This window comes from Arachis ipaensis, chromosome B8 (genome assembly GCF_059453495.1).
Source record: "Arachis ipaensis isolate K30076 ecotype BB chromosome B8, ASM5945349v1, whole genome shotgun sequence".
In the NCBI taxonomy this organism is placed as follows: Eukaryota; Viridiplantae; Streptophyta; class Magnoliopsida; order Fabales; family Fabaceae; genus Arachis; species Arachis ipaensis.
The window spans coordinates 115,192,616-115,212,145 of NC_142443.1; the positions used below are offsets into that span (position 1 = coordinate 115,192,616).

General features: G+C 34.4%; 3 protein-coding genes across 3 annotated transcripts; 1 reads left to right on the forward strand and 2 right to left on the reverse strand.

Moving 5' to 3' along the window:
• Positions 1–75: 75 nt before the first annotated feature.
• On the reverse strand, positions 76–2,744 carry LOC107611382 (serine/threonine-protein kinase RHS3). Its single transcript, XM_021109658.2, has 3 exons — positions 2,708–2,744; positions 1,757–2,550; positions 76–1,075 (listed from the first exon to the last, which is right to left on the reverse strand). The coding sequence occupies exons 1-3, from the start codon at positions 2,723–2,725 to the stop codon at positions 184–186; spliced, it is 1,704 nt and encodes a 567-aa protein (XP_020965317.1). The 5' UTR covers positions 2,726–2,744; the 3' UTR covers positions 76–183.
• A 7,433-nt stretch (positions 2,745–10,177) lies between these two features.
• On the forward strand, positions 10,178–10,558 carry LOC148549335 (uncharacterized). Its single transcript, XM_088496542.1, has one exon. The coding sequence runs from the start codon at positions 10,178–10,180 to the stop codon at positions 10,556–10,558; it is 381 nt and encodes a 126-aa protein (XP_088352668.1).
• A 1,629-nt stretch (positions 10,559–12,187) lies between these two features.
• Positions 12,188–13,524, reverse strand: LOC107611381 (uncharacterized). The gene is made up of 2 exons (XM_016313317.1): positions 12,847–13,524; positions 12,188–12,796 (listed from the first exon to the last, which is right to left on the reverse strand). The coding sequence occupies exons 1-2, from the start codon at positions 13,522–13,524 to the stop codon at positions 12,188–12,190; spliced, it is 1,287 nt and encodes a 428-aa protein (XP_016168803.1).
• Between the last annotated feature and the right edge of the window lie 6,006 nt (positions 13,525–19,530).

Consider the following 19,530-nt stretch of genomic DNA (forward strand, 5'->3'; position numbering starts at 1 on the left):
ATTCAGAAAATAAAAGAAACTGAACTAGGGCGAAAGATTTAAAAAAAAAAAATCAATTTACATGAACTTGTGTACAGTTGTTTGCTTGAGAGGTGTCTTTAATTTTACTTTAGGGGTAAGAGGACATTTTGTACAGAACTTTTATCAAAGAAGTAAATTTATATCCGAGTAGGATTGTTACTGCTAAAAATACTCAAAATCTACATATGAAGAATCAGTAGCACTGTTGTTCTTTTTATTACTAGCAACATTATCTGCCACCTTCTTCTCAGATGCCGGTGCCGGTGCTGGTGGTGGTGTGTCTTTGCTAGCATACTTTGAGAAGTCAATAGGGTCCGGTATATGAGGAGGCACGGCACTTCTAACTAGAGCCCAGTTCACTCCCTCAAAAAATGGGTGCTGCTTTATCTCTGTGGCACCCCTTTTATATGCAATTCTGTTCTGAGGTTCCTTCACCAACAATCCTTTTATAAGGTCTCGCGCTACCTGACTAACCTGTGGATTTTCCGGGAACCTCAATGGCTGGCCAACAACATTGTAAAGTGTGGCCTTATATCCTTGGCCTTTAAAAGGGGTTGTTCCATGCAACAGCTCATACAAGAATATCCCAAAAGTCCACCAATCTACTGCACTACCATGACCTTCTCCTTTGATAATCTCAGGTGCTAGATATTCATGGGTCCCTACAAATGACATCGAGCGCACATTGGTCGGCTCTGCCATCAGTTCAGGCAGGCGGTTTCCACCCACCAATAGGCCGAAATCTGATTTTGCCTTCCTGTTCTTCTTTGAAGGCAAAATGCGTGGGAAGAAGGTTGATGTTGCACTACTTTGTGATGCTTGTTCATCACCTACTGTGCTGCCAGAGTCGCCGCTACTACTACCATTGTTTGCGTGTGCAGATGAAGACTTGACAAGCGTAGGATTGACCGAACAGCGAAGTGATAAGTCGAAATCCGAGAGCATGATATGGCCTTCATCTCTGACTAAAAGATTTTCTGGCTTTAAATCTCTATATACAATGCCAAGCATGTGCAGATACTCAAGAGCTAACAGAACCTCTGAAGCATAAAACCTATATAACAAGAATCAAATTTGAACGTAGAATTCTTAATTGGTTTACAAAAGTGAAAAAATTATGGGTAAATGGTACATAAATATCAATCATTGACTTATTGTCAATGGAAAATGGCTTTAACTATGTTTCTTTAAAGAAATTTAATTACAAATGATCAAGTTCAATTTAGATAAGAAAATGTAAGGGCAACCATAGTTGATCAAATTGTATCAAGTTGCAGTTTATTTGGAATTCTTTACAGAACCATATGCAGAAACTTGGAAAAGCGGTAAGTAGAGGAAGTGCAGAATTCAGATTCCAATGAGATTCCTATGATAAACGATTTTATATGGAAATATGGGAACCCCTATTTCATATGATAAATGACAAACAAATGAAGTAAATTTAATTTATTGCTAATTATATTGACTGGTTCTAAGCATAATTACATGAATTCACCAAGTAAGTAGCGCACCACGTACTAATTGGCGCGTAACGGGTACTAGTTCATTTGCCTACTGAAATGTTATATGTATATTTTTAATATAAATATTTTACCAGTTTCCCTAGTGGAACGTATAGGGTTCCATGTAACTATGGTTTAAATAGCTTTTGAGCACGAACTAAATGTGCTCTAGGAATATGCAAGAATTTCTTATGGAAAAAGAAAAGGTAAAAATGACATAGTAGGTCACTAACCTTGCAGCCTCTTCAGTGAAACACTTGTTAGGTTGCTTCTGTCTAAGAGAATGGAGATCACCTCCACTACAGAACTCCATGACCAAACAGTAAAATTTATCTGTTTCGAAATAAGAATATAATGTGGGCAAGAAGGGGTGATCTAGAAGTCCAAGAATCTCTCTCTCTGTCTGTGCTCTCAGAAGCTTGTTTCTGCTAATAAGTGCAGCCTTGTCCATTACTTTCATGGCAAAGTAGGTCTTACTTCCTTTAAGTTCCGCGAGATATACGCTTCCGATATCTCCATAACCAATACGCTTGAGAAGCCTGAAATTGCTAAGATTTAGAGGGCCTGCCTTGGTAGCCAAGTTAATTGCTTCCCATCTACAATCGCCACCGGTATGTGGTCTGAGGGGTGTGCTGGTGCTCTCTAAACTATTGCTGCGCGAGCTAGAGTTGCTCGATGCACCTTGGTACACTCCCCTCGAAGAAGTCGCCGGCGGCCGCCCTGGTGAGGTAACTGCAACATCATAAATTGAGTTTGTCTTGGCGCGTGGACTATGGCGTTGAGTGCCGGGTTCAGCAACATTTTTTGTTATTGATGCTAATCTCTGAGGTCTAGATTTACTTTTCGCATTGTTTTTAGAAACCTCTTCCATATGTGCAGCTTCGGTTGTTGAATTGTTGGTTGCACTGCCATCTTTTGCTGCTTGATTCACCCTTATAATAGGATGAGTTGGTGAATTGTTTCTTGAATTTTCAGAACTATGACCACCAGGATCTGACTTAAGAAGCTCTCCTAAGTTATGCTTCCTCTGCCATTGATGAATGAAACACAAGTTTTAGCTCAGTCCTTTACAATGATAGATAAGTTTTCCCACAAAATGGTTACCGAAGCATTCATTCATCTTAGATTTTTTCTTCAGAAACCATGCATATATGAATGAGTACATAGTATGATTTAACTCTTACCCCAGGTGAGTCAGGCATATTGATAGGCTTTGATGCAATCAATGAGCAACACAATAACGCCCCTTGAGGAATTTCTGCCAAAACCACATGAAAATAAGTTTCCGAAGAGGAGAACGTGACATGCTTAAAGAAAAAAAAAAAAAGGGATTGTTATGGGGCTAAAATTTGGTATTTAACTTGCCAAAAAAAAATACAAAATCAATATTTAATTTAAAAAGTATAAAACAACAAAATTTTAAATATTTGATGTTTATTTTAAAAAACAAGTTTAGTAAGTTCTCCACCAAAATAAAAGGCATTATAGAATTGGTCAAGAAAAATTAACATGGTATAATGAGCCAATTATTTTAACAGAAGAAAATACTTGTAGGTCGTGCCATATATAAGAAACTAAAAGCATTCATTTCTCGCTTATTGCCCTAAATTAAAAAGAAAGTAACATTTATGCTTAATCTTAAATTTTGGTTTAGTTTTATTTTATTTCTTCTTGAGAGTATGTGACAAAATCAGTGAAGAAAACAAAGCTCGAGTGTTGAACATGCATGACCCCGTAATGCAAACGTTGTGAGCACAAAAGAAGGAAAATCCAAATTCATGGTATCCACGTCATGGAACTTGATGAAGACAAATATGGTCAAAGTCAGAATGCACATATAATACAATAATCATTGTTAATAAAACCAAAGAATTATTATTGAATCAATGAACAAGAGAAGATTACCCTTTAGGAAAATAAGATTTCAGGGAATTGAGTACACAATCCTGAAAGTCAGAAATGGCATGAATGCTGATAACTCCTCAGGGTATCTGAGAGTTATCAAGAACTAAAGGTAATAGCATTTTTACCCAGCATGGTTAACGGAAATATAACAACTTTTCCTTTGAAAAAGGGGAACAAAAAAGAGAGAAGAAATGTATGGGAGAACAAAAAAAAGATTGTTTTGGTCGTTAGGAAGAAAATGACATGTGGGAAATGGAAATGAGCTGGTTCTTAATTGGGACCATCACAAAAACACTAAGATATAATGAGAGGAAATTGTGGAACAAAAGGGTAGAAGATAGAAACTGCATAACCACAATTAGGAATAGACCATCTTAGTTAGTTATATATAGAAAGATTAAATGGCAAAACAAAACTATGGAGATTATTATTCCAATGTGATCATATTAAAAGAAGAAAATGCTCTCACATGAAAGAAGAGAAATGGTCTCACAACTATGAAGCCGAAATGATAGGCGTCATATTCTCATATGAAAAATGGAAAATGGTGGTTTAACTGCTTTCCCTATCCTCTCTGCCCACTCCAGCATTGTCCTTAAAATTGACATTTTTTTTTAACATTTTATAATCAGGTTATGTCTGTCACCACCATTGCTTAACTTCCACCTAAGAAAATAATTTAGTAACTCCATTAAATATAAAATGGAGTTCCACTTATACCGTCTAATAGTTTTGTACGCTGAGATTTTATCAATCTAATTCACATTATATTATCTTTATGATAAAGACATTAAACATTAATAGATATATAATATAAGAGAAAGTCTAGGGACAAGTAGATTTTGTGGTTTTTAGCCATCAATTAGTCATCAATGATGTTTTTAATGGTGTGAGATTACATCTAATGGTATAGAATCATTCAATTTCCTTTTGATAGTTAAGTGCTGACCAAAATTTAACAAAAATGCTAACCCCTAACACTCCTCGTAATATAATATTTTATATATTTTTTTTTTGAAGTAAAAGCTCAATATGGAGCAAAAGAATTAAGAGAGACTAATAACTCAAAACACAAATCAACCCCAGTCATCTTCGATATAGTCATCAACAACCAAAAAGTTCACCACCACATCGGAAAACAAAAAGGACATGTTTATATTTTTCACCACACTTGAGCCTTGACTATTGAAGATTCTAGCATTCTGTTCTAGCCAAATTGTCCAGATAACAGCGAAGAAATCAATCAACCACATCTTCCTCTCATTCTTCCTTGCTGAGATATTCGTTCAACTTTTGAAATGTTGCTTTAGAATACTTGGCATATCCATATCCTTCCAAGAGCGAACAGCCAAGCACACCATACCTGCCAAGTAACCTCACAACCAACAAAGAAGTGAAAAGCAGACTCCACCGACTTACAACATAAGGCGCATAAATTATCATTTTGGTTAACTACACCTAATCTACACAGTCTTTCTTTAGTATTCACCCTCCCCACCAACACAAACCAAGAAAATAACTCAATCCTTGGTGGAACAAAATCCCTCCAAATAGCACGAGTGAAACTGTAGCTTGTGATTTTCTCCGGAAGAACTGCTTCCTGCAACACCTGCACAAACGAGTTAGTTGAATAAATACCAAATTTATCAAATTTTCAGACCACATTGTCCTCTCTCTCAGTTGTAAGCTTAACTGACTGTAGCACCTCATAAAGTTGGTTTACTAATTCCAACTCCCATTGAAATAACTCTCTCCTCCATTGGAAACTCCATATCTACTCTAATCCATCCCAAAACCCACAATTCCCTATAACAGAACCTTTAAAGTTTGAGATTGAGAAGAGTCTTGGAAACAACACTTCTAAGGCACCACTAGGTAACCAGATATCCTCCCAGAATCAGATCGTTCTGCCATTTCCTACATTCATAGACAAGCCTCTGATCACCTTTTCTCTGGCTTATGGCTCTTTGATTTGAAGCTAACAAATATCCTTCCAAGAACTCCTCTTGTAGGAATAGGCTGACCACACAGCATCTCAAACGGATTTATATTATTACAAAAACAAACTACTTTTTTCCATAAAAAGATAATCTTCTTTTCATAATATTTCATATTTATTTGGGAAGTTTTAAAATTATATTTTACGTTAAAATAAATTGGGATGATAAATGATCACGATGCTTTCGAATTTTACTAAAGTTTATATTGATCCAAATGGAGAAATGATTCAATTTATTAATTGGATTTTTTTTACATACAAAATTTTTCGATAGTATAAATTATTAAGACTTAAAGTTTTAGTGTAAGCTAATCCTTTACCACAAACATATTTTTTTTGGTTGAATTTTACCCAATCTCCCTTAAATAATATGTAAATTATTTTTCATGATGTAAAATATTTTAATTGAATATTTATTTTTAATTTATGTTAGAAATAAGAGACTAAATTAAAGGAAGAATTTGTGTATTATTGAGTGTAATCAAGTTGTCTATTCAAGTTGTCTTAAAATAATATAATATAAAAGGATATTTATAAGTACTAAAAGAATCATAATAATAAAAACGTAATATCCTATAATAAATATTCAGATATACTAAATAATACTAATTAATTATATTTAATCCTAATTATATTCTAACAATTTAAGTTAATTTAACCTAATAAAAATTAACATTTTAATTAAAATAAGATCATTTTATAATTAAATAATTTTTTAAAATAAATAATTATATAATTTTTTTAAATATTAAAATCTAAATTTATTTATTTTTTACCAAATCATTGTGACTTTCTCGAAAGGGTACAGAATGGAGCGGGAAGTGAGGGAGTTTTTGACAACAGCATATGGAGATTGCATTGAAACATTGTACATGCAGGAGGTGTAGCACCCATACCATCAGTTCCTCTTCGCTCAAATTCTATTTCGAAAAGATTGATTTGAAAAAAAAAAAATAGGATTCAATTTTTAATATTTTATTAAATTATATATTCACCTCTTTTAAATAATTTTTAAATTATAAAATGACTTAATTTTGATTAAGATAGTATTCAATTATAAAGTAAAGGTATTTTCTCTACTAGTTCTGTGATCCAGGCTATACAAGCGGAGACATTATCAGCTGAGATAACGAGTTATAGCTTCACGAGTTCCATTTAGAAAGGTTTCGTTCTTCCGAGAATTGAGCTTTTTGGGTGGTTTGTGCTAGTGGGTAGAGTTAACACCAAGGAGCGGCTGACTAAACTAGGAGTCAATATTCTGGGGGATAGTATGTGTGTACTGTGTACCAAGGAATTAGAATCTGTTGAGCATTTATTCCTTAGGTGTGAGGTAACATGGCAGGTGTGGTGCAAGTGGCTGAGGTTACTAGGAAGGGAGTGGGTGATTCCCGGAACTGTTAAAGAAATGTTTGAGAGTTGGCATGGAATGCATAATAGACAACAGGGGAAGAAGATGTGGATGTCAGTGTTCTTTGCAGTGATTTGGAACATCTGGTTGGAACGGAATGCACGAATCTTCAAGAATGCAAGAGCAAGCCTGGAGGTCATACACACAAGGACGTTGATGAGCTACACGGAATGAAGTGGTGGTGATCCTGGGGGAGGATGAGAGTACTGGGGATAGTAGGGGTTGGTTTATTTGTTGGTAGCTAGTTATGTGTCTTATTTTTTCTTTTATTTGCTCCACTTTAATGTGTTGAGCTTCCTTTGTTTCAAAAAAAAAAAAAAAGTAATACATCATAGAGAATAATTTACATGTCACTTATGATAGAATCTATTATTTTTTTTTTACCTATAATTAATAATCTCTATACTAAATTTGACTAAATTTTTAAAGTGGTTTTTCAAACTTATGGCGTGCACCATTTTAGTTCTTCAAATTCAAAATTCATTATATTAGTTTTTGAGATTCAGTTTTGAGCGCTAATTTAGTATTTGGACCGTTTTTAGCATTGAGTTAGCGAATGAGGTATTGAGTTAGCTTTGACTTGCCACACTGGATATAGGGTTAGACGTCATTTCGTTTTAGTTTTTTAAGACAAAAACAATAAGACAAATAAGAGTTTATATGATGTGAAGACCGTTTTATCTTTTATGATTCTCCAAAATGACCTCATTTTTGTTATTTTGCTCAAGAGACAAATAAATAATGTCTTTTAGTCCTGTGTCTAGAGTAGTAAATAAGAGCTAATTCAATATTTTGTCTGTTAACTCAACACTAAAAAGGGTCCGAAAATCAATATAGTACTTAGAAACTAATGTAATAAATTTTGAATATAAATAATTAAAATAGTAAAAATTATAAATTTCAGGGCCACTATAAAAATTTAGTTACTAAATTTTATGAAAAGAAAAGAGGAGCGGGGCATGGTGCTTATAGCGTAATCAAGAAAGAATGCCGTTTAAAAAAAAAAGAAAAAAATGTGACTCCAAAAATTTAGTTTTGACAAAATAGATATGAAGAAAAGAATGGTCAACGAAATATGATAATCGAAAATGATAAATGAGTTATTCTATAATTTTTAGATTTGAATTTGAAGTTTGAATAATATCTTAACTAATTAAGACCATTTTAACTTGAGATATAATTTTATTCTATTTAAAATAAATAAGGTTCAAAAATTGAACTCCTCATTAAATCAATAAAATTAAAAATTTAACGGTTCAAAAGTTCAAATGAAATTTAACTATTAAATCGAACCGAATATAATAAAATAATATATTTATGTATAAAATATATTTTTTTAAATGAACTTTTTTGTGATTTATTATTTTAAACAAGTTAATAGCTAAAAGACCGTATTAGTGAATCGATTTTTTGACCAATTTTTTTTCATCTTTAACCTATTGTGTTCAAATAGTTTTTAACTTGAACTAAGCTAGTATAGTAAATTAGTAATTAATTTCTCATTAACGGGGTTGAACCATGTTAATTCCTTTGAGGTAATTCAAGACTTTATCATTCATTATCAAATTTGAGTTGACTAGTATTATAGTGCAGATGGATTAGCATGTATTTTAAGAGCACATGATAAATTTATTATTATTAAAAAATTTTAAATATTTTTATTTAATAAATACAAAAATAAATATATTAAAATTTAAAATTTTTTATATTTTTAATAAAAATTTTATTCATTTATAAATTTAACATGTATCTTTAGAACATAGGATAGATAAATTCTAATTATATATATAGCTAAAGAAATGCCTTTTGCTACCAATTATTTACTCATCGTACCGAAGACTAATAACTAACTAATAATTAATAAATTATAAAATATTATTTTTATTTTTTAATAATAATATTATATTTATTTATTTTTATAATTTAATTTTAATATACTAATATTATAAAATATTTTATATAATTATATAATTATTTTTATTTTTTGAATAATTATTTATGTAATTAATATATAAAAAATTATTTTTACTGATATAACATTATAAAATTGAATTTAGTGTATTAATATTAAATTTATATTTTTATTATTTAAATTTTAATTTTATTATAATATTACATATTATTTAATTATTATCGGATCAAATAGTTTGACTAATAATATACTAATTAAATCGTTAATCCAATAACCTAATAGTTTAACCAAATTAATTATTGATTCAGTTATGATAATTATGTTTTTAGATCCAGCAGCCATTTGTGTTTATTATTAACATACCTAATCAGCAGAAGAATTAGCAAAATAATTAATGAGGACAGAATTAAATTAGTTTATTTTGCACTTTATTGTAAAATTTTGGATTTGACTTTTAATTTAGTTATGCTTTTTGCAATAATGTTTCAAAAAATAATAAATAAAAAAAAATACACATCAGTACTGCTTTTACTTGGACTGGTTTATGTTAAATCTGATGGTCTTACTTAACTATAATTTTTTCGATACAATTTATGTGGGAGTCTTATTCTTCTGCCGAGGTTGTTGCTGTTATTCATCCGGAGATACTAGTGGACGAGCACCGTAGACTATAGACCAGCATCACTAACCTGATATATTTTGCTGCGATTGAGTGGCAGCAGGTAGATAGGGTGCTACCTCAGTTCGGCGATGTTCAGCATCTCCCTCAGTTAGCTCTAAACATAGATTGGCTACATGCGAAGGATGGCAGGGGTGGGGACCGATGGTTCCCCAGATATTATCAGAAGTGGCATCAGCATTGGGAGAACCGGCTTTATTCAGTGATACCGGTCGATCGAGTCGCTGACCCTGGTCCATCAGCTGAGTACCTTGAGTGGTGGTGCCGTGTGGCCCATAGATTCCTATCACCAGATGTTGCATTTCAGGATCCGAGGCCGATTGTGTTGACTGAGGAGGCTCGTCACAGAGGGTCGTCGTAGGCACCTCCCAGGGTGCATATTTAGGACAGACCAGATAACAGGCGAGTCAATCAACGTCGATGTATAGGCACACGTACCACGGATCGAGAGTGGCGATGGCTCAACGACCGTTTGGATGAGGACCTCCCTGGTGCTGATGATGGAGATGTGGTGGATTATTGTGTTCCTCGATGTAGAGCCAGACGACAGGCTGGGCGGGATGGTCGTGGACGGGCTCGAGGCAGAGGTCCATCCGTTGAGGATGACGATACTCAGCACGGTGTTGGTGACGATGTTGGAGATTCGGCCTCAGGGATGGATCAGCTCACCTACGATGTGGGGAGTAGCTCGTAGCTGTTCGGGAGTGTCAAGGCACATGCATTTGCTGAGTTTACTACCGCGGCCGTTGGAATGGACATCGATGATCCTGTTAGTCAGTCAGAGTTTTTTAGGGGTATAGCAAACATGCTCAGGGATGATGATGCGACCCATTATAGGCCACAGATGCCTGAGGTTCATTCCCAGTTTGCCGATCACCAGCCACCGATTCACGATGTTCAGCCTCAGTTGCCCGTTGACCTCAACGAGCCTGCAGCATCTCCGTCTGACCCATGGTTCGCGTTAGGAAGGACCCCAGCTTCAGCATTCAGCGCCGTTCCGCCACAGACAGTAGCACCAGAGGAGGATCAGAGACCGAAGAGGGTGAGGCGTCCTCCTTTGTGTGGGACCGAAGGTCACCTTCTTGGTCATTTCGACGATGATGACAGTGACACCATTAAGGATTCTGACTAGTTATGTGTTATTTTCACGTACGGTGGGAACTATGTTATATTATGTACTTAGCATGATGTTTAGGATTATATGTTTCAGACTTCTGTGAAATGTTATTTCCTATGTGTTTGATATTTATATATGTTTGAGATTCTACGGTTACGAACTATTTGGTCACAATTATTACGCGCAATCAGGTTTATACCAAAGTGAATCAATTAAACATCTAAAATAAAGGGACTTAAGTAGATGAATTTAGTACACTAAATAAAGGAACGACATTCATTGACTTAACCAACCTTACATTACTCAAATTAAGACTTCCTAAAACAACTTAAACAACAAGGACGACCCAATAAACGACACCACATCTAAGCATCCCCTCCAACAGCATGTCTTCGCTGGTCACAGTTCCTCCGCATATGCCCAGGCTGACGGCAGAGTCCACAGCGCTTCGGCTGGTTCTCAACAGACTGATCCATACAACCACGGATCCTGGTTGCCTTCGGACGACCTTCCCTCGCACGTCACATGTTAGGATCAGGAATGATAGTTGGCCCAGCATATAGGGGCCATAGGCCTTCTGGGATAGGCGGAACAAAACCCTGCTTGTAAATGTTGAACACCTCACTCATACGATACATCTCGTGAACATATGACGCCCAATTAAGGCGCGAGTAGGCGCAACATGCAATGGCGTGACAACATGGATAATGGAGAGCCTAAAAGTGGCCACAATAGCAGGTGTGATCCTTAAGGAAAACTCTATAGCTCCCCAGCGAGAAGTTCCCGGTCGGTGTTGTCTCAATGCCACCGTGTACTCCGATTGGTGCCTATCGTATAACGTCACGGTGAAGCACCTTGAATCTCTTATGTTCCGATCAATAGCCTTGACCAACGCCTGACAAAATTCATGCCCAGATCCGAGTTGTGCCTCTGCTATCTGTCTATGGACCACGAATAGCTCAGCAAGCCTCCCGTAAGTTGAATTAACCAACGATGTGACCGGGAGGTTGCGAGTTCCCTTTAACACGGAGTTCACACATTCACTAATGTTGGTTGTCATGTGCCCAAACCGTCTACCACTATCCTCGTGTTGGTTCCATTTCTCATATTCCATCCGGTTGGCCCAGTCACACATTGCCGGATTCTCAGTCCGCATGATGTGAAACCAGTAATAAAACTCTGTTTCTGTTTTTGCGTAGGCAGCATTGACCAACATCCTCCTTGCATCTTTACCTTTGAAGGTAAGGGCAAAATTCGTAGCCACATGATGAATACAGTATGCTCGAAAAGCATGTGGAGGCAGCCATCCAGTCTCAGGGGCCTCAAGTGCAGCCTTGATGCCATTATGCCTGTCAAATATAACAAGGATACCCTCCTGTGGCGTCACATGCGATCGTAGGTTAGAAAGAAGAATGACCATGACTCTGCATTTTCTCCCTCCACAAAGGCAAAGGCTATCGGGAGGATGTTCGAGTTCCCATCCTGCGCTATCGCCAGCAGCAGCGTGCCTCCATACTTGCCATACAAGTGGGTACCGTCAATACTCACGAGGGGCTTGCAATGCCAGAATGCCTCGATGCAAGGTGAAAATGTCCAAAAAAGTCGATGAAAGTACACTGTTGACTCATCAACCTCACCCCCAACTCAAACAGGAGAGGTCTTCAACACAGTAACTGTCCCAGCCATGGTCGATTGTACCCCTAGAATCCCACGTGGCAACTCTGCGTAGGACTCTTCCCAATATCCATATATTTGTGCCACTGCCTTCTGTTTGGCCATCCAAACCTTCCTGTAACTAGGCCTGAAATCGTAATCGGCTTCTGTAGCTTGTTGCAAGACCTTTACCGTAACCGCAGCATCTGCCCTAACCAAGGGAAGAATCCTCGCACAGATAACGTGGTAATCCAATTGACGGTGATCATTGGAAATAGAGGTTGCTAAGCACGTGTGTGGCCCGTTATACCTCCTAACCTCCCAAGTGCCCTTTCGTTGACGCAGCGCTATGCGAATCAACCAACTGCAACCCTTCCCGAACTCCTTGCATTTTCCATGATACTTCAGATGATCTGATTCGATGACTCTGTACTGAACACCTCGACGGATGCTATAGTCCTTCACACTCAAAACAGCCTCATCTTTATTCTGGAATGATTGCCCAATCTGAAATTCTGTAGAAGAGCCTCCAACTGTAGGACCACCGTCCGCCTGTTGACCTAGAGCCTCCAAGTTTAGAGTGGAGAAGTATGGAGGATACTGCTCAGTGCCAGAACTTGAAGGCCCATGCTGTGTATGTGGATTGGCACCTGTGTCATCATCGCTGTCTCCCCAATGATATCTACAGGCTCCTGGTCAGAGTCATCGTCACACATTGCATTCTCTACTCGATCAGGTTCTCCAAAGCCTTGCACATCATGAATCATGCCACCATCGGTGCCCACCTCATATGCCTGCTCACAGACCCCTGGATTCTCCAAAGGTACAGAACCAACAACCTCCGTTCGATCTAAATCAGCCGCGAATGAAGGGGATGCGACCAGCAGAACAGATGATCTGACCGCAGGCATCGAGCTAGACGCACCTCCCGCGGCAGTCGAGCTATGAACTGGAGCTGATGCCCCAGAACTATCGACACCAACCTCCAACTTCGCGAACAACTCGTGTATTCTGACCTCCGGAAAACTCCTAACACAATGAAACAGAACCCTAATATCTTCATCAGCCGCTAGCACAAACGTATCATACTTAATACCGGTCGAGACAACTGCGATGGAAATCTTGTAGAATAGCTTCTTCACCCACTTGCTACCAAATACCCCAAACTTCTGCAAGATGCTGTTCTTCAAATCTGACAAAGTGCTTGATGAACTGATGAAAACACTCAGTGGTTCTCTGTCAGTGAACTTCACACCAGATTTTTTGCTTCTTTGGATTTTCCCAGAGCAATGCACTAAGACAAGAAAACTCTCTTCCTCACTTGCCATTGTGACAATAATCTCTTCACCAGCTTGAATCTCACTCACATATATATAGAATTTCTCTCCTCATAAACCGTTGCTGCTTACAAGGTTTTATGTACATTTGCCTCCCTTAGTAAACCGTAGTAGCTTGCCACGGTTTATGACATATTTCATTCACAAGTAAACCATGCCTAGTAGGCACGGTTTATGTATTAACTTGAAACCGTGGTTGGCTCCCACGGTTTACATAAAAATAAAAATGCACATGCACGTAAGAAGTTTCTGGTTTATGTATATATGTAAAGCATTCACTCAATTTATTTAATTAAGTACATTGCCCACAGAAATTATATATTTTCTATTCTATATCTATGAAGCACGGACACTTCGCTGAGTTGCCGTGTCTGCGTGTCGGGCACATTCTAAAATATAATTTAACATATCATAGAAAACATCAAAATATTTATTATTCATCTCTATCATTAAATATAATCAGTATTCCAATTACTTTAACCGATAAAAATTTAATTTTAATAACTAAGATTGTATTTATAAGGGAGATTGAGACTGAAAAATTAAAAGACTAACTAAAATTGAAAGACAAAAATTAAGAAACATATACTAAATTAAATTTTTATATTATTTTTGGTGTAAAATATATTGGACTGAATTATATCTTAGTATTATATTTAGTTTAAAATAAATATGAAAATTAAAGAATAGATGTAAAATTTAAAAAATTAACTAAAAATATTTTAAAAAAATATCATTAAAATTTCAATCTCTATAATAAAAAATTTTAATTTCATGAGTTTTCACTTCTTAAAAGTATTATAAAAATTAAAATTTTATATCTCAAAACTAAAATTTTAATTCAAACTGATTACTAAATATAATATTAAATTCTAATCTCTCATCTCAATAAACGCTACTTAACGAATGTTACTGCTTAAACAAATGGCATGACAATGGAACTCCAACCCACAAAACAAAAAACGGAACTATTACCTACCTGACCCATGATACTAAGTTACTAACATAATAATCATAAAATTTGCTGCTTACACATAAAATAAATTTATTAATCACCTGTTCACCACTATCAACATCTTCTACTCTTGCAATAAAGATAGAGTTTGTCTCTATATAAAGAAGTAAGTTCTGACATTTCTCGGTCCATCATGTGATGTGTGTGTTATCATACTATTCTCCACCATCAATAAGTGTCATCTATAGATGTATTTTTTTTCTACACCATAGTAATGACCTTTAGGATCTTAAAATTAAGTTCGAAAGTAAATAACCTAAGTCGAATATAGAGAAGATTCTGTTAAATCCATGATATCTCATAATTGAATTTTGATAATAATTAATAAATTTAAATATATAATTTAATAATTTTATTAATGTGTATCTAATTTTGTTTAGCGTGAAATATAGTAAAAAAATTTTCTTTAAGTAATATAAAGAAATTAAAGAACTAATTAGTTGTCACCAAAAAAAGAACTAATTAGTTTGGTTATTTTTATTTTCATTTTCAATAAAATTATAAGTGAAATATAAAAGTATTTGGTTGAATATTTTAGTATTATTTTAATAAAAATATTTTTAAGAAATACAAAATTAAAAATAATATTTTTTATTTTCAGTTTTTCAGTTAAAAAGATAAAAAGTTTTCAATATAAAATACGGTATTTTTTGTTGAAGATCTCCTGATTTATCTTGTTGGATTTTTCATTTGTTTCTTTATATCTCACCCACTAGAACTACACTCACATATCATGAAAAACATAAATTTCTTTTACTCTTTTCTAGTAATTCTTTCAATTCTTCCAATTCCGGTAGTTTTATTCCATTCTCTTCTACCAATTCTTCCATTCTCTCCCTTCCATTTAAAGGTAAGAGATCTCTTTCAAGTTTTTTTTTTTTTTGCTATTTAGTTGAAAAATTTTGCTATATTATTTTAAATTAGATTTTAATATGATGTCAAATTTGAGTTCTAAAATTAGTGCTTTCATCTCTTTTTAGTATCTATTTGTGTTACCAACTCGTCTTCTACTAGTTGCCTATTCATTACTAGCTTTCTTCCATTCTCTTCCGCTAATTTTTTTATTCTCTTTCTTCCGATCAAAGATAAAAGGCTCTTTCAAACTTTCTTTTTCTATTCTTAAAAAGTTCTGCGTTTATATTTTTGTAAATTAACTTTGAATATTAAATAGTAAAAAATTTGAGTTCTAATTTTTTGCTATATTCATCTATTTTTTTATTTCAAGCTCTTCTCATTCTCTATTTTTAATGTCTTTCAAATTTTTTTGGTGTTTTACTGAAAATTTTGTAGTGGTGTATTTTTCAATTTGATAAAAATATGATCATTTTTTGCTAGTGTATTTTTTACCTTTTTTTTTGGTATATTTTTTTGTATTTCTTCTTTGATTCAAAGCCATGCAAATGATAAAAGAAAAGAATATCCAAACAAGGAGGAAATTCTACAATAATTGACAAGAGACACAAAGACTCATTTGTATTTTATATAATATAAAGACTCATTTGTATTCTTATTTAATATAATTTCTTATTTTTTAACTGTACTCCCAATTTTAAAAGCCAAATTCAATTGTAGTCTCATTTTGTAACACCCTACCACACAAAACTTTACATTTTGTAACTATATATATATATATATATATAGTTGAAACAATTCATAACTAGGAGTTTTGAAGAAAAATTTAAACAAAAACCACGAAAAAAAAAGCACATCGCACACATAAACGAATTATCAGATAAAAAGAAAGGATAAAACTTATATACATAAGGAGCAGAATATCAAAAGATACAGAATATCAAATTCCCAAATCGACCTGCGAAGTCAAGACCGGCCAGAGTATGTGTGTGTGTGTGTGATGGTTATCAGTGGCTAAGAGAAAGAGGGGTTGAATCTTAGCCCCTTTTTGCTTAGCAACACTTGGTGCATTTTAGAATGCTTTAGGAGATGTTTCTACTTTTTGTCTCGTCACTAGTCAAGAGACATTTTGTCTCGTAACCGGTGAGGAGATATTTTTCAATTTTATCTCCTACGCATCAGAAACAGAAATGGAGTAGAAGAGAAAGAGAGAATCACACCAAGAAGTATCCTGGTTCAGCTGCTAGGTGCAATGCAGCCTACATCCAGTCTCCATCACAACAGTGACAGAATTTCACTATAATCATCTGATTACAAACACCAATTCTCCCTAGGAACTACCCTTCCTATTTGGGACAAGTCCAGAATATATTCCCAATACTGAACTTGACTTGGTCACTAACCAAGCTTTCAACTGCTAAGTGCTAACCCAACTTGTAAGGAGATTCCCACAGAATCATGATACACAACACATAGATGTACAAAGGACCTCTAAGACACCTATGGTTTTTTCTTTAATTTTGTACACTCTGCCTTTTTCCTCTCACTGGCTTTTTCTTACAAATCTCACACTGTTTGCCTTTTTCACCATGAGACTCAGACAGACAAAATTAAAGAAAAGAAAACAAAATGAAACCTATTAAAGGAGAAGAACTTTGTTAGCTTCGGGTAGCTATGAGAACTCTGTGCTTACTCTCCTTGCCTCAACCCTTGGCCGTTCACCCTTATTATAGAAGGGGAAGCTTCCAAGGTTGAAACCGGTTGAACCAAGCCACCTTCTTCTTCTTCAATACTCAAAACCGGTTCAGACAGAGAGAAGAAAGAGAAAAATCAAAAGCAAAACCAACATGTAATTACCTCTCTCTCATCCCTTCTCATCAAGCTTAATCAATTTGAGCCTTCCATCTTGACTTGGTCCCCAAGAAGGATTTCTGATCCTTGATGAACTCTTGATCCTTGACAGTTCCTTCTGTTCCATTTTTACTTCTACCTCCATGTAGCTACAGTAGCTACCTTCTGTGATGGATGAACAAAAGTGAAAACGAGCTTCACCTCAGAGATCTTCCTCTCTGACCGAACAGATTGCTTCTACTTTAGGCATGGAGATCTTGAAGCTTCTTCACCACAACTTGCCATAAGTGGAAAAGATCTCAGCCACGCCATGCATTGGATCTTCTTTTTGCAAGGGCCATCATCACCTTGGCCGCTTACTTCTTCCTAACTTCTCTGCTTCTACATCTGATAGCTTCTTCCATCTTCTTTTCCTAATGAAAGTGACACAAGAAAACAAGAGAGAGAAGAGAGAGAAGAAAAAGAAAACTTTGAAATTAAAATCAATTAAAATCAATTAAAACCCACTTCCCATTCTTTATGCATAATAACGTGTGAGGCATTGAAAGCTATCAAATCAATGTAAACTTTCTCTTTCCTGTTACCAATGCAATTAAACCAAGTTAATTGAATTTGAATTTCACCAAAAGAGAGAGTAGGTAACCGAACCAATTCTCTTTCCTTTCTTTTTCTTTTCAAATTCGGACCATGATGATGTTGGTTTTTCAACACAATGATTTTGGGCTGCTCCATAATTTTTTAGCCCAATCAACATAAGAATAATTCAGCCACAATGTTAAAAAAAAAATATTTTTTGTGCCAAAGGCTGAATGTTTTGTCAATATTTTGGGCTTTTTGTTGCTTATGCCCAATGATCAAAATTCTACATACAAAACAGAAATTATTAATGAAATAATTTTGAAGCTAAAATCAAATTAATAATTCCTAATAATAATTTTTAACAATGTTTGACCATTGTAATAATTTGAAGTTTTCCAAACTCAATAATATGGAATGAGAACCGGAGGTTCTCGACATGGTAAAGGTGCCAACGTAGGTAATATGTTAGGTCCCGAAAAAGGCAGCGGCAATCCTAGAACTCCAACACTCAGAATTAAACTTAAAGAACAATACTAAACCAGAAATTAGGTAAGATATCTAAGGTATTAGGTTTTAAAACTAACTTTAACCTAATACTTCACTTTTTATCTTTTTCAACCCTCCAAAATCACCAGTAATTATCCTCATCACTCCTCTGCCAAATAAGGGTCTCTCAGATGCAAATACATACAAGACATATAAGAAAAACACAAATAGGATGCAATCACAGCAAGTAGAACAAATAGCAGATAAGCATGCCAAATCAGTTAGGCAAACCAAATAATGCGCACTCAAACAAAACATACAAATGCATATGATGCATGCCTGTCGTATGGCTGATAAGTCTCATCCGTCGGTTATATAGCCAAACCCGACATGTCCGATAGCTAACCTTGGATAGTTCCTCCGTACACGCATCCCCAGGAGTCAATGAATATAATCACAATCATTCATTTATCATCTCATTGGGAGAATTTTCGGCTAGTTAAAGTGTCCGGCCACATCTTGCGATGTAGGGTCAACAGAGTATTATAACCACCCGAGTTTTTTTAAATTAAATAATAGGTTATTTATGATTTATTATATTGGGTATGTCTAAAATGAGCTCAACACTTATGTGCTTATTGAATGTGCCACATTTATATAGACCATTAGATTTTATTAGATTAAAATTAAAGACTAATACAAAAGAAGAGCATTGATAGACTCTAATAAATACAGAATATCATAATACATAAATAAATACTTTAAATAACAATACTTTAATACACAATACTTTAACTAGCAACAGAATCTTTTATTTTTAAATAATTAAATATAAAATATATAAATATAAAATATCTAAATATTTTTTATTTATTAAAATTAATTATTATACAAAATTTTTTTATAATATTAAAAAGTTATATTAAAATGATATTTTATACTATAATATAAAATATAAAATAATTAAATTTTTATTTTATATTATTTAACAAATAATTAGATTATTATATTCAAAATTTATTATTTAATTATTTTTATTAAAGATATTATTATATAATATAATTTTTCATAAAAATATTTTTAAAATATAATTTACATATATATAGGATTGTATAATCTACGTATATATATCATGTATTATATATAATATTTTAAATAAATTATATTTTAAAAATATTTTTATAAAAAATTATATTATATAATAATATCTTTAA